Source organism: Pieris napi, chromosome 21, assembly GCF_905475465.1.
Source record: "Pieris napi chromosome 21, ilPieNapi1.2, whole genome shotgun sequence".
NCBI lineage: Eukaryota > Metazoa > Arthropoda > Insecta > Lepidoptera > Pieridae > Pieris > Pieris napi.
In genome coordinates, this window is record NC_062254.1 from 3,190,722 (window position 1) to 3,204,217 (window position 13,496).

A 13,496-nucleotide genomic window follows, 5' to 3' on the forward strand; every position below is an offset into this window, starting at 1 on the left:
TCTGCCCACCTATGTGTAAGGTATACAAGGAGGCCACCAGCCGAGCGACCACGACGAAAACCGTAGGTACTGGGATTACCTGTACTTTCAAAAATAATAAACTCTATAAAGTAGTATATCGCAGACCACTACTTTAAGTATTCGCAACGTCGAATTATGTATATGTACTAAAAAGTTATATACTGTAAAGAATTTTAAAATGTGTAAAACCCTTCTTGAATTTTGTATTTGTCTTTGTATAGCAATAAAATGCCTTCTCCATTTTGATATCATTTGTCGCAGGGCGTAATTTGAATTATGACAGCCCTACATAAAATCCATATAACATCACCCATGGGAGGCGGGAATTCAGTTTTCATTCCGATAAGTAAGGGGTACATTACTTTCATCTCGTTAGGCATTTTAATGATTGGTCCAGTTCAGTAATTATTTTCATACCTATGTTGAAATATATCGGTGAACTTTAGTTCATATAATACTGTAGTATGAACTAAAAATAAATCAGTACCATAATACATAATACATTTAATTTGAAAAGAAGAATTTCCTAAGACCATATTTTCTTTAGCACTAAACTGAACTATAGATTTCAGCTAGCTGAAGTCTGGATTTGACTTGAATACTTCAAAAATTAGCGTACGCATTCATAGCCCCCTAACAGTGCCCATGGGCGGTATCATTTAATATCAGATAAGCCTCCTGCCCGTTTCCCTGTTCTTTAATAAATAGTTTTTAGTTCTATCACTTACCTATGAGATGCAGTATCATTTATTTATTAGGTTTTGAGAATGTAGCTTTAAGGTTCTTCAAAAACTATTTTAATTATTTCGACGGAAAAAAAATTGGAGTGAGATTCAGAAAAAAACGAATTTCGTCTCGCGTAGGTCAAAATCCTATATATTATTATTATTAACGTTTACGGGAGTCCGACTTAGCACGAAATCTCTCTAGTTTCTAAATCTTACACTTAGCCGAAAGTACCAACTTTCACTTAACTTAAAAATTAAATTATACCGCTACTTTAGGTAGAGGTTTTAAATAAGTGATAAATATTTTACGACTTAAAATGCAAGTCTTAAAATATACACTTGTTTCATCTACATTTCAAAAATAACGCGTAAAGTTGTGTAATAAAGATTATTTTTGTATGCATAAATGTTTTTCCCGCTACCGATTGAGATACTTTGCATTTACACGGAGTATCTCTAATCTGATCAAGACTTAAACCATTAAGTACTTAATTATAAAAGCTCTTGTTCAAAATTGCTTTAAATAAAATTGCCTTTTTACAGTCTTCATTAACGTATCGTACGAAGACCAATCAACAATACCAGTTTGTAAATGTATAAAGGAGCATTTAAACAGGAAATTACACGAGTTTTTATACAACATTTTAATAAAAAAACCAGTGGCGTTACAACCACAGCCTTGCGATTCTGTAACTCACTTTTCGAACTCAAACAATAAACTACAAGCTCCCTCCTTATCAGAATGCCAAATTGTAAAATGACCGCTTTACGACTGATTTAAGCGCGACCGCCGCTGCGTAAACCGCCGTGTGAGTTCGAAAAGTGAGTTACAGAATCGCAAGGCTGATCTTGGCCTCACACTTCTGTATCTGTTTTACACTTTTCTAAAACATGCCTATGGGTCTAAGTCATGTTTCCTTACGATGTTCTCCTTCACTGTACGAGCAGGTGATAAATACACAAATAGATGGAAAAGTCCATTGGTGCACAGCCGGGGTTCGAACCTAGGACCTCAGGCCAACTGTGAATATGAAGAACAAGCGAAAGTTTGGTAGGTTCGAGGTTCGAGGTTGCCGAGGCATACCACTGGAAAGGGAATTTCTGATTCGTAATTACGATTTGTTGACTACAATATTTGAAATGCTACCAGACCGACACGACCTATAAAGCAGAGAAAAAGTACGTGCTTATATTTTTTTATACAGTGGAAAGTGAAACAATAGAACACAAGAATAGAGTGTCTTCTATAGCGTTCTTCTTCTTCTTAGTGTGTTATTGGACACTTTCTTATGTTAAATATAAGTAAATTTAGTTAGACTTAAAAAATTTTTTTTAAATATAATAGGTGGTGGGGGGGGCAAACGAACTTGCGGGACGACCAAAAGGGCAGTCTTCGCAGCCCATAGACACATATTTAGTGGGTGCGTTGCCGGCATTTGAGGGAGGAGTACACTCGATTTTTAAAATTTGGGTGGTCTTATCTCTGAGGGAAGACCTACACCGGGAGTCGATTCCACAGTTCGCTACTTCGCAAAAGAAAAGTACCTACTAAATTACCTATTAGTTTTAAGTAAGATCGTTATCTTCCATGATATCTCAGAAAAGACAAATTTAAAAAAAAAATTAAGACTCCTCTTTTAGTTTCTCTTACCGTCACATTACCTTACATTTTTTGTGATAAATGTGACAGCTCTACTACACTTCATAGTTATGATACAAGCAAATTACCAGTCATTCAAGTATTCCTTAACATAATAGGCCATATACTAATTATATCGAAAAATAGTCACAGAAGAAACTATTTATTTTTTAATTTAATAAATGTACTTACAACTAATGTAAACAATACTCAGTAGCTATAAACATCCCGACACCGGATATTCTTCAAACACACTCGCAGTGCCCCCTAGGGATCCGGATTATCCTCACTATCTTTATCCGTCCAAATGACTTAAGAACAGGCCATGAAAATAGCGGACAATTATGGACATATTTTTATCTGCATCATTGACGAATGGAAGTCCTTGCCGTCTGTATATTCGGCCCATGCCATTAGCAAACGTGATTTATCACAGCCTGAATTTCCCATGAAGTATCTTGGCATGACTCTAAGATGCCAAAAACAAACACAGACACAGCGCACGCTTGTAATAACTGTTAGCTGCACTCTCAATTACATGCACACACACACCCATTCACACATACTAAATGTCTTATAAGACTTGTGTTTATTTAGTTGTAACACTAAACCTACTTTTTCTTACAAAACTGTTTTAAACATGTAGCACTGACGAATTGATACCTTACACACTTGTAAGTGTGTAAGGGGTAAACCCACAACACAGGGACTCCCTATGTGGGGACTAGCCATAGATGAACGTGAACGTTAATCTCACAACCTATTTGTCATGAATAAAGTTTTTATTATTATTTATTTAAAGAAAACACTTTTTTACCGGATTGAAGTTATGTATTATTATAAATTTACAATTATTTTAAATAAAAATTTAACCGACGTTTCGCGTGCTTTACAGCGTGCGTGGTCACGGTGACTGAAGACAAAAGGTGTTGAATGACAAAAAGTATCACAGCTGTAGAAAAAGTTGTATTATCTGTCTTTATTTCCCCGGAGTTGGTATCGACTAAAAGATGGAGGATTTTGGCAGAAATGGTTTACGGTGTCCTCTATTTTCGCGGATTATTATTTATTTATTTAGTAGAATGAAGACAAACGCTAGGCTAAGTTGAATAAAAAAAGATAGCGATGGATTGAAAGAGATACTTTGATATTAACTTATCCGTAAACATACTATATTTTAAATATAATATAATAAGACCCTGACCTAAAAATAAAATTCAAATGAAATTAAATTTCACTTACAATTTAAAATTGTAGTATTTATAAAATATATATTTACAACATTTAACAAAGAATTATAAAATGTTTTGTCACGTGAGTAACGAGAGTATTACCCATGACAGATTATTCAACAGCTACACTGTAACCTGACAGGTTTTATGAATTTAAAACTAAGTATTACAGGTAATAAGATCTAATCGCTATCACGAATTAAAACGCCTATTTCAAAGCCTTTTCTTATTGATTAATTACATATCAGCTAACAGCTTCGCATTAGTAAGAGGAGATTTGATAAGGCGCCGATGTTTGTATCGCTCCAACGGTGCAGAAAATCCTTTGCAGGTTTTTATTGGATGAAAGACTTAAATGAATTTAGCAGGTTTGTAACAAGGGGCAAGGCTCTGATGTTAATGCCCCGTATTCATGGGAAACATTTCTTGAGCAACAAAGTTGAATCAACGTGTTGCGGAGTTGCTGTCAACATGTTGCTGGCAACACTGCGTGTTGCAGAGTTGACAGCATCATGTTGACAAGCTCTCGCCCGACAAGCGTAAACATCAGTTTAGCGACAATTGTTGACGTGTGTGGACGAGTTTGCAACAGTTTATAAACATGGCAGTAGTGTGGAGCAATGATAAAATAATGCAATTAATAGAATTATTTCAATCAAAACCATTATTATGGGATTGTTCTATAAAACAATACAAAGATAGAAACAAAAAGAACGATGCATTCGAAGAAATTTCTCAAGTCCTAAATATACCCAAAAAAGACGTAGAAACTAAAATACATGTACTGCGTACTCAATTTACTAGAGAGAAAAAAAAGATGTCGGCAAAAAAAACTACAGGCAGCGGCGCAATAGAAAAATGTAAATGGATTTATTACGAGCCATTGGAATTTTTGTTATGTGGTGCAACTACTTCTGGTGAAACGGATACTATGAATAAAACAGTAAGTTGTTTTTGTATATAATTGTTTTATACTATTGTCTGTAAAATTATTACAATTACACTACATTATTTTGCCATGGAACTCTTCCCTCTGGAGTTATAAAGTAATCGGCAAACTGTTCTCTAATACAAAGAGCTGATTGTGATGCAGGCCTGCCCCGTCTTTGCAAATCAATCATAGGAAACGAACTTAGTTCCCTTCGCCAAGAACCTTCTAATAGGTTACCTTCAGAGTCTTCAAAATCAAAAGTTTGTGGAGGTGTATATATGGATCTGGAAACTGAGTTACGTCTTAAGAAGTTATGTAAATATACACAAGCAATTACCACGAGTTCACAATTGGCTGGTTTTAACGGAATAGGTTTAGTGAATACACGGAACACCACACATAAAATGCCAAAAACATTTTCTATAATCCTCCTAGCTCTTGATAGTCTGTAATTGAATATACGCTTTTTGTTCCCACGTTCATGAATGCCAGGATATGGTTTCATGATGTTCTCCGTTAGCGCGAAAGCACTGTCACCTACAATTACATACGGCATTTCTGTTCCGCCTTGTGTTATTGGTTCAGGCCGTGGCAGTTTAAGTGAGTTTTCTAACAATGCATTATAAAACGGTGTTTCTTGAAATATTCCACTGTCGGACGACCGACCCTTAGCTCCATAATTTGCGTAAATAAAGTTGTAATTGCCATCTGCAATTGCCATAAGTACCATGCTGAACTGATTTTTATAATTGTAGTATTCACTTCCAGAATTATTTGGCGCCACAATCATAACGTGTTTCCCATCAATGGCCCCAATGCAATGTGGAAAATTCCATCGTATTTCGAATTCACGACTTATTTGTTTCCATTCTTGTTCCGAACTTGGAACCTAAAAAATAAATAAATATATAATAAGATAATAATTTACAGGTAGATGAAAACAATGCACTTGAAAGTGGTATGGAGTCAGAGCCATCTCAATCACCAAGGCCGAATGCTACAACATCTACATCTTCGAGGAAAAGAAATAAGACAGATGAATCAAATGAAATATTAGAGGTTTTGAAAAGTGCTAAAAAAAAGATGGATGAAAGGGAGAAGAAGGATCCATTTGATATATATGGTGAATATATTGCTGCTGAATTAAGAAGTGTTAAAGATGACCAAGCCGTGACACAGGCAAAGTACCATATTAATAATATACTGTATGAATTAAAAATGGGACGATATAATACATATGGATATCAAACGGCATCTTCTCATCCATCATCAACACCAAATAATGTTCAGGAAACTGAAATAAGGGAAATTGAGAGACACGAAACAAATAGACTAGATGCATTACGAGACGAAACAGAAGATTCGGCTATACTAAACTTAGTTAACTATCTCAGTGATGAATCAACGCAATAGCATACACTGTTTTTTTTTTTGTGTTTTTTAATTAATAAAATACTTGATTACACAAATAGTGTTCTTGTACCTTGACATATCCTGCTAGTGAGTTAATTAGTTCTTGACATACATCTGGTATAATTTTGCTAATCAATTGTTTTGATACTCTGAATGTGTATGAAAGAGAACTGTATGAATCTCCAGTTGCAAGATACCGTAATGTAATAGCCAGCCTCGTTTGAGGTGAAACTGGCTGACGAATATTTGTTTCCCTTTTGGCTATTGATGGACCAATCATTTCTAGAAGATGTTCGAAATCACTTTTCGACATTCTCGTAAAGTTACAAAATGATCCATCTGTCATTCTGAGGTCACTCATCAAATTTTCTCTTTGCAAAAGATAATTTCGAATCCACCATCTTTTTCTCTTTTTTTTATTAGAGATTCTATACATCTGATACAGAGAACACAACAACACTACCTCCTCGGGCAACATTTTAACGCAGACTGGCGTGTGGACAACCTGTATTGATTTAAACATAGTTGCTAGCAACATTCTCGCCGCTCACCAACAATGTTTAGCAACTGTTGCTAAACAAATGTTTACCATGAATACGGGGCATAAGTGATACCGCCGACCATAAACATTCACATTGCCAGAGGGCTCGCAAATGCGTTGCCGGCCTTTTAGGAGTTCGTACGCTCATTTCTTAATGGATTCTAAGTCGAATTGGTTGGTGGGCAGCTGGTTCTACATAGTGGTGGTTTTCGGTCAAAACTGCCTTAAGAAACGCTCAGTTGTGAAACGGACGTCGATGTGATACGTTTGGTATTTTGTATTCTGCCTTGGCCGGATGATGAAACTCAGCTGCAACCAAACTCTCTGTCTCAAGCTCAGCAATCCGAATAATTACAAAAAAGCCTTCACGTATTAATGTCTTTGAAACTAGGTTTTATTATTTCTATTCGACGAAGTGTATGGGTATTATTATGGTATTATGGTATTATTATTAATTGCAATTAAAACAACATATTTTTATCATAACTCAAATTTGTAGCTCAAAATAATAGCAAAATGTGCTCATATAAACCGTTGAAAATAAAGTCTCAAGAAAAATGCTCGCTTTAAATTTCCCTAAAGTTACAGCACCCTTGCTTCCGGTCTTTTAGATAAGTGTATCAAGAAAGCAAAGGCGAAACTAAATAAGATTCAATTTCGACTTAAGGTTACGAGATGTTTTCTTAATACTTTTAAAAAAGAGCAAATAAATACGAAATTTCGCGTCTGTACTTGTTACGTCAAATTTCGTAAACTTCACAACAACAACTTTTTTATTATGTATGGAAGAATTACAATAAATAAACCCGAATTAATTTAATTATTTACATAACTCGACGTTTCGAGAGCCTTTCCTTTTTTTTTAATTCATAAAAGCTTGCCAACGTTCGGCAAACTGATACATTGGTAAAAGAACCACAATATACAATTTTTAATCTGACAAGCACTTAAAGACAAACATGAAATACACGGAGAGATAATACAAATATTAAACAAAACAATTAATAATAATAATCAGTGGCGCTACAACCTCTTTAGGTCTTGGCCTCAGATTTCTTCATGATCATTTTTAAATTTAATAGGTGATCAGCCTCTCGTGCCTGACACACGCTGTCGACTTTTTGGATCTTAGACATGTCGGTTTCCTCACGATGTTTTCGTTCACCGTTCGAGCAAATGTTTGAATGTTTAAAGAACTTTATTTCTCATTACAAAAATTATTTTATTTACATGAGAAATTTAATATTAAGTATATACGAAACAAATACATACAAAATATATACAAATGTTAAATGCGCATATACAAAGAAAGTCTATTGGTGCACAGCCGGGGATCGAACCTACGACCTCAGGTATGAGAGTCGCACGCTGAAGCCACTAGGCCAACACACAAACAAAACAATTAAATTTCTAAAACTAAACGACAATCGATTTTAAAGTGTCAGGGGATGTGATATCCAGACCTACAGTTCAACATCCAGTTGACAACCTATTTAGTAGTCTCGATTGCGCGTCGTCTTACTATGGCCCATAACTATACTTTTAACTTCTAAGTTAAAATGTTTTTCGGTAAATAAAAACACATCGAACTGTTAATCTCCTTTGGCTTTTCAAAAGGAACTTTCAAGTCGAGAATACCGTAGCATACAAAAGTGTAAGTGAAATTAACATAACAGTGATTATAAACTATTTGTTACATACTGTTTTAATGACATGAACCGTACTTGTTTAACGGACCAAACCGTTTCACTCTCGACATCACACTCTTGATTACTTTACAATTTTATTTTATAACTAGCTGGCCTGGCGAACCGCCTAAAAGTCGATTCTTTATTTTTTTTAAATACTTATTCTGCTATTCGGGACACCGGTCTAGCTAGTAAGATAAAAAAAAAGAAAGTTGATAAGACAACAAATACATTATGTCAAAAAACTAAAATTTAGCTTCCCGGAACCCCTCCACTAACACTTGAACTTTATGCTATAGTATTAAAGTTCAAATTGACTTTTAAGTATTATTACGAATATTTTGTATGGGAATATAGAAAAGTGTTGTTTTTAGACTTTTTCACTCAATTTTTTTAAATTTTTCTCCGTAAGAACCATCCTCGTACTTCAAGGTATATTATTTAAAAAAAACAGACAAATCGGTCAAGCCGTTTTCATGTTATGTCGTGACAACGGAAAACGGGTTTCATTTTTATATATATAGATTTGATTTGAATGTGAACAATGTACAACAATAATTAAAAAATATACTTTTCATATATTATGTAAGTACTACACTACTATATAAAATAATAGTATATTACATTAATTAAGCAAGGTAAAAATAACATTCTTTGAATCTAAACCTAAAAACACTAAAAAATACCTATAATATAATTACCAAAATATATAATTAAAAGAAGTCCCTTTGGGCAAGGTTCAGAAGATACTGACAGCATTCCCCCTTTAAATAACTAGACTAATTCTTTGTCCGAGGTAACAGATACAACTATGTTCGTATGTTATGTATAAAGAGAGAAATGAAAAATTATAAGATAGTGTCGCATGGCCTGCCTGCATCGTCACGCACATCGCCATAAGTTTTAGAAGATTAACAAATTTAATATGCAGACTTGCTATGTACGGTGAAAGAAATAAAAAGCCTTTTGATACAGTATTACTATGTTTTACTGAAGTACTCATTCATCTCTCTGTCAAAAGACACAGATAACACTGCTTTAAGACACTACTTTAGCTAAAAAAGCTTTATAAAACCATATTTAATTCTTTCTTAGTAATAGGTTTTAAGTTTGATAGTAATTATTTACATAACCAACTACGTATTCGCGTATCGGACAGAACCACTTCAATTTCAGTGTGTCAGAGACAAATGCACTTGAATCTTCCATTTTCGACGTCATTACGAGCTATTAATTATTGGAACCGTTTACTAACCTCCGTAAAAACATTTATGATTTTGTTCAACAAAGTTTTGGAATATTAATATATTAAAAATAAACGGCTCAAGTATAAGAGGTGTTCCTCCAACTTTGATTCCTTTATAATAGAGACTCTTGAGACTCTGAGCGTGGGGTTCAAGTGCACAAGCGCTAATTAAAGATTTAAGTTGGCGCCTGGTGGATAGTATCGGTGACCTGAGCTGGTACTTTCCTCGTTCAAGTAAGTATCGCAATACAACGAGGAAATACTGTCAGCAAAGTAAACCACGGGGACCAAATTTTTACGACCATTTTATGATTGGTCTATATCAGTACAGAAAATAAATTTAATTTATTATCTTAATAATATAGATTTAATATAAATTGTTTATCTATCAATAATTTATAAATATCATTCGAGTTAACAAAGTATACTAAACTGTTGAGAAATTCAATATCACTGTTATTGGTTTCAAAACTTGTTTGTTCTCAAAAACAATTTTAATAATTGTTAAACATACTTGATTAGAACATGTTTTGTAAGCAAGTTTTTATATATGCGAGAAAAGAAAATTGTATCTGAAATCTTTGTAGGAATTTGCGAACAGGAGAAGTGGGAAGAGTTACCATGGTTAGCAACGCGAGAGGGGGAAAATAAGTCTGGAGTGCCTTCTAGATAGATTTTCTAGCAATATAATTCCTGTGTCTATTTCTGTTAATCGTTTGTTTGATTTAAATAAATCTTCTAAGAGCTTAGAAAATTTAATGGATCTCTTATTGAATTCTGAAACATTTATACATAAATGTGTTGAATTTAATATACCTACTCGATTCGATATATGAAAACATTATTACTTCTTTAATTTGTCAGTTTTAAAAATAATAAATAATAGTACATTTACTTTTTACGCATCTGGGTAATCTATGGTAAATTAAAACTAAAATACTCCTTATATCAAATTGTCATAAGAAGATTACGTTCTCAAAAAAGTTTAAAATATCCAATTTATAGGCATTTAATTACATCGGCACGCTAAGCTTGCGCGTTTATCTTAATGTGTTTACAGTTACAAAGCTGGTTTTTCAACTTAATAATAGACCAACCGTTTCATATCTTTATATGGAAACTACTTCATAAATGTATTAAAACCTTTTTGATATGTCGACAACCAGTAGTTGTGAAATTTCAACGATCGCTTAATAATATAGAGACCGGTTATCGATTCCAAATTTAAAATTATTACAGGCTTTTAGTAGCCGGCAGTGGTGCACTTAACATGATCTGTCTTCTAAATAACGACCACCACGTACTTTTGGTTTTCTTCAGTATTAAAGTCACATTATTTAGACCAATATCGTGTTACAGATTATATGAACTTAATGTATGATTTTCTGCAAGTAATACATTGAATACAAAAGGAATATTAAGTTCACGGAATTGCAATACCCAAGTTTACAATTTGCTTTGATTTGTTTGTATATTTAAGAATCTTGATATATTTTTAGTTTACAGAAAATACATTTCAGAACGCACGCATAAATATTGAACAACCAATATACATGTCAATACTTTTTCATTACTCACTTTACGTTTTTAAAATCTAAAATATGCCACTATCTGAATATTGTGGATATATCTTGTTGATTCAAAACCTTTTTACGTTCATTAATTTTACGAGATTTACCGTATCAACGGAATGAACATTAAATGTTTGACAGTTACGAAACACAAACTATTTCTGTTTTTATTTTTATTTTAGCCAGTCGTTCTCGAGTAATAAGCGTTCGATTAAACCCGACTTTGTTTTATATTAATGATTGGTAGGTTAGTAAAAAGTACTTTTAGCTTTTTTTAGTAAGATCATCGATCTCTTCAAAATGAGATCGCCAAAGAAATTGTAAAGTTTTTCATTGAAGCTTTTTTCGTAATCATTTCTTTTAAACAAATTGCATGAACAATAACGGTATTTTGTAGATAAGGTGAACGAATAGTTTAAGTAGTAAATCGTGCATTCGAATCCGGCTGTATTAGCATAAAATCGTTAATTGTTATGGCTATACTATTGGGTACGTTTTACACGTTTATTGGACCGATTTAATAGTTATTTTGTTCAATATTGTACGACTAAGAACGGTCGAAATCTTAAAAGGTCAATTTTCTCTTCACCTCAAGAAAATTGTTTTGGACACTTGTTTCTTAGTATTGTCTTTTATTGACATAACTTTTTGACATAGAAAAACACTTTTTTAACGGATTTGAAGTTATGTTTTTACAATTATTTTACATAATTTTAAATTTAACCGACGTTTAGCGTGCTTTACAGCGTTCGTGGTCACGGTGACTGAAGACAAAAGGTGTTGAATGTCAAAAAGTATCGCAGCTGTAGAAAAAGTTGTGTTATCTGTAATAATTATTTCCCCGGAGTTGGTATCGACCGATATATTATAATTGTAAATTTATAATAAAACATGACTTCAAATCCGTTAAAAAAGTGTTTTTCACTTGTTTCTTACCTACTCTCACATACGGCTACCAAACGAGGACTTACAATACAAAAATAAGAAGAAAAAAAAAATTGGTTGTTTGTAAAGTAGGTTTACGATCGAGATGTTTACGTGATAACGTCTTATTGGTGATATAAGTTTTAGGGAAGTAAGGAATTAATGAAGATAACAATTTTTTCAAATTTTAAATTACATCTATCGTTTTATTCACACTTTTGATGATAAATTTCGGGTGTAAAATGACAAGTTTACTTATTCGACTATGATATACATTTTTCTTCATACATTCACGGAATGACTGGCAGCGCTCGAGATGAGACGGGAGATCGGTCCGTCTCTCTCTCGTTATACCTGCGATCGCGCTCGTGAGTTTTTGGTGTGACACAAGTTTCTGAACATGTCACCCGACTAAAACGATTTTAAAGACGTTATCACGTCAAAAAGCGAAAAAGTAAGGCGAAGAACAAAAGTGATAGACGCCTTTATCGACGCTACATTATGCCCTAAAACAGAAGTGGCGATGGGCATATAGCAAGATACACTTGCACACAACACTCAGACTTACGCTAAAAATAATGATACTATAATACAGGTGAAAAATTAATATTTAAATTGCTAGATTAAAGATAACCTTGGCATCAACCTGCGTTATGTCCTTGAACCGGCAACAATGGATTTGGAAATCAGTGAACTTAACCGGTTTTTTAATTACAAAATACCATGGTAAATGCTTACGTGAGCGATTTGATAAGAGGTGAGTAATGTTTTTGGTCACGTTTTTAGGAGCTTTAGTTACAAAAAAAGTATAAACTATTATTTAAATACTCTATTTTTTGAAGGACCATAGGTTCGGAAATACAACTATGTGGATCTGGTTCTACATAGTGGTGGTGCGCGGCCTGACTAAAAAACTGCCTTTAAAAACGCTTAGTTGTGGAACGGCAGACGTTGAGGTGATACGAGATACTATAGTGCAGGTATTCAAGATTCTCTTCTTTTCTTCGTTTAATTATCTTCTTTCACGGACCGCCTCCCATGTTTAGTTGCCGCAACCTGGTGGCTATAAACGTAAGGTCCTAAAGTTCGATTGCTGGCCGGCCCACCTTAAATTTCACCCAATAATTTTACTACCTATAAAATTATTCTAGGCTTAAAAATTGAGTTAAAAATTAAAAACAACAACGTAAAAACAGTTCCGGTCTAGACCAACAAATAACATCCGATCAATAAAAACATTTCACAAATAACAAGAACTTGCATACAGAGTTAATGAGAAAAATAATTTGTTCCGTCGAGAAAATACTTGTTCATTAAATTTTCAAGTTTGTGCAAATTTCGAGGCATAAGCGGCTTGCCAGGAAAATGTTTTCACATAACGGTGAGGCCGCACTGCTAATGCGCGGATTTTAATCGCGCGAAGTTGTGGTGAAAGACGCAACTAAATTTTTGAACTACCGACATAGATAGAATCTGAATTAGGATATTAAATGGATTATAGTATGTCAATTAAATGTAATAATGCAGAAATTAGATATTAACATAAGCCGGTCGGTCCAAAT

General features: G+C 33.8%; 3 protein-coding genes across 13 annotated transcripts in view; 1 reads left to right on the top strand and 2 right to left on the bottom strand.

Annotated features, from left to right (window-relative positions):
* LOC125060323 (protocadherin-like wing polarity protein stan) overlaps window positions 1-13,496 on the bottom strand; it is a 189,922-nt gene that overhangs the window by 117,179 nt on the left and 59,247 nt on the right. The gene's annotated exons all lie outside the window — the stretch shown is intronic.
* On the top strand, window positions 4,222-6,039 carry LOC125060326. The gene is made up of 2 exons (XM_047665192.1): window positions 4,222-4,563; window positions 5,482-6,039. The coding sequence occupies exons 1-2, from the start codon at window positions 4,222-4,224 to the stop codon at window positions 5,962-5,964; spliced, it is 825 nt and encodes a 274-aa protein (XP_047521148.1). The 3' UTR covers window positions 5,965-6,039.
* On the bottom strand, window positions 4,561-6,502 carry LOC125060325 (protein ANTAGONIST OF LIKE HETEROCHROMATIN PROTEIN 1-like). The gene is made up of 2 exons (XM_047665191.1): window positions 6,035-6,502; window positions 4,561-5,440 (listed from the first exon to the last, which is right to left on the bottom strand). Exons 1-2 carry the CDS (start codon window positions 6,500-6,502, stop codon window positions 4,619-4,621), a joined length of 1,290 nt encoding a protein of 429 aa, XP_047521147.1. The 3' UTR covers window positions 4,561-4,618.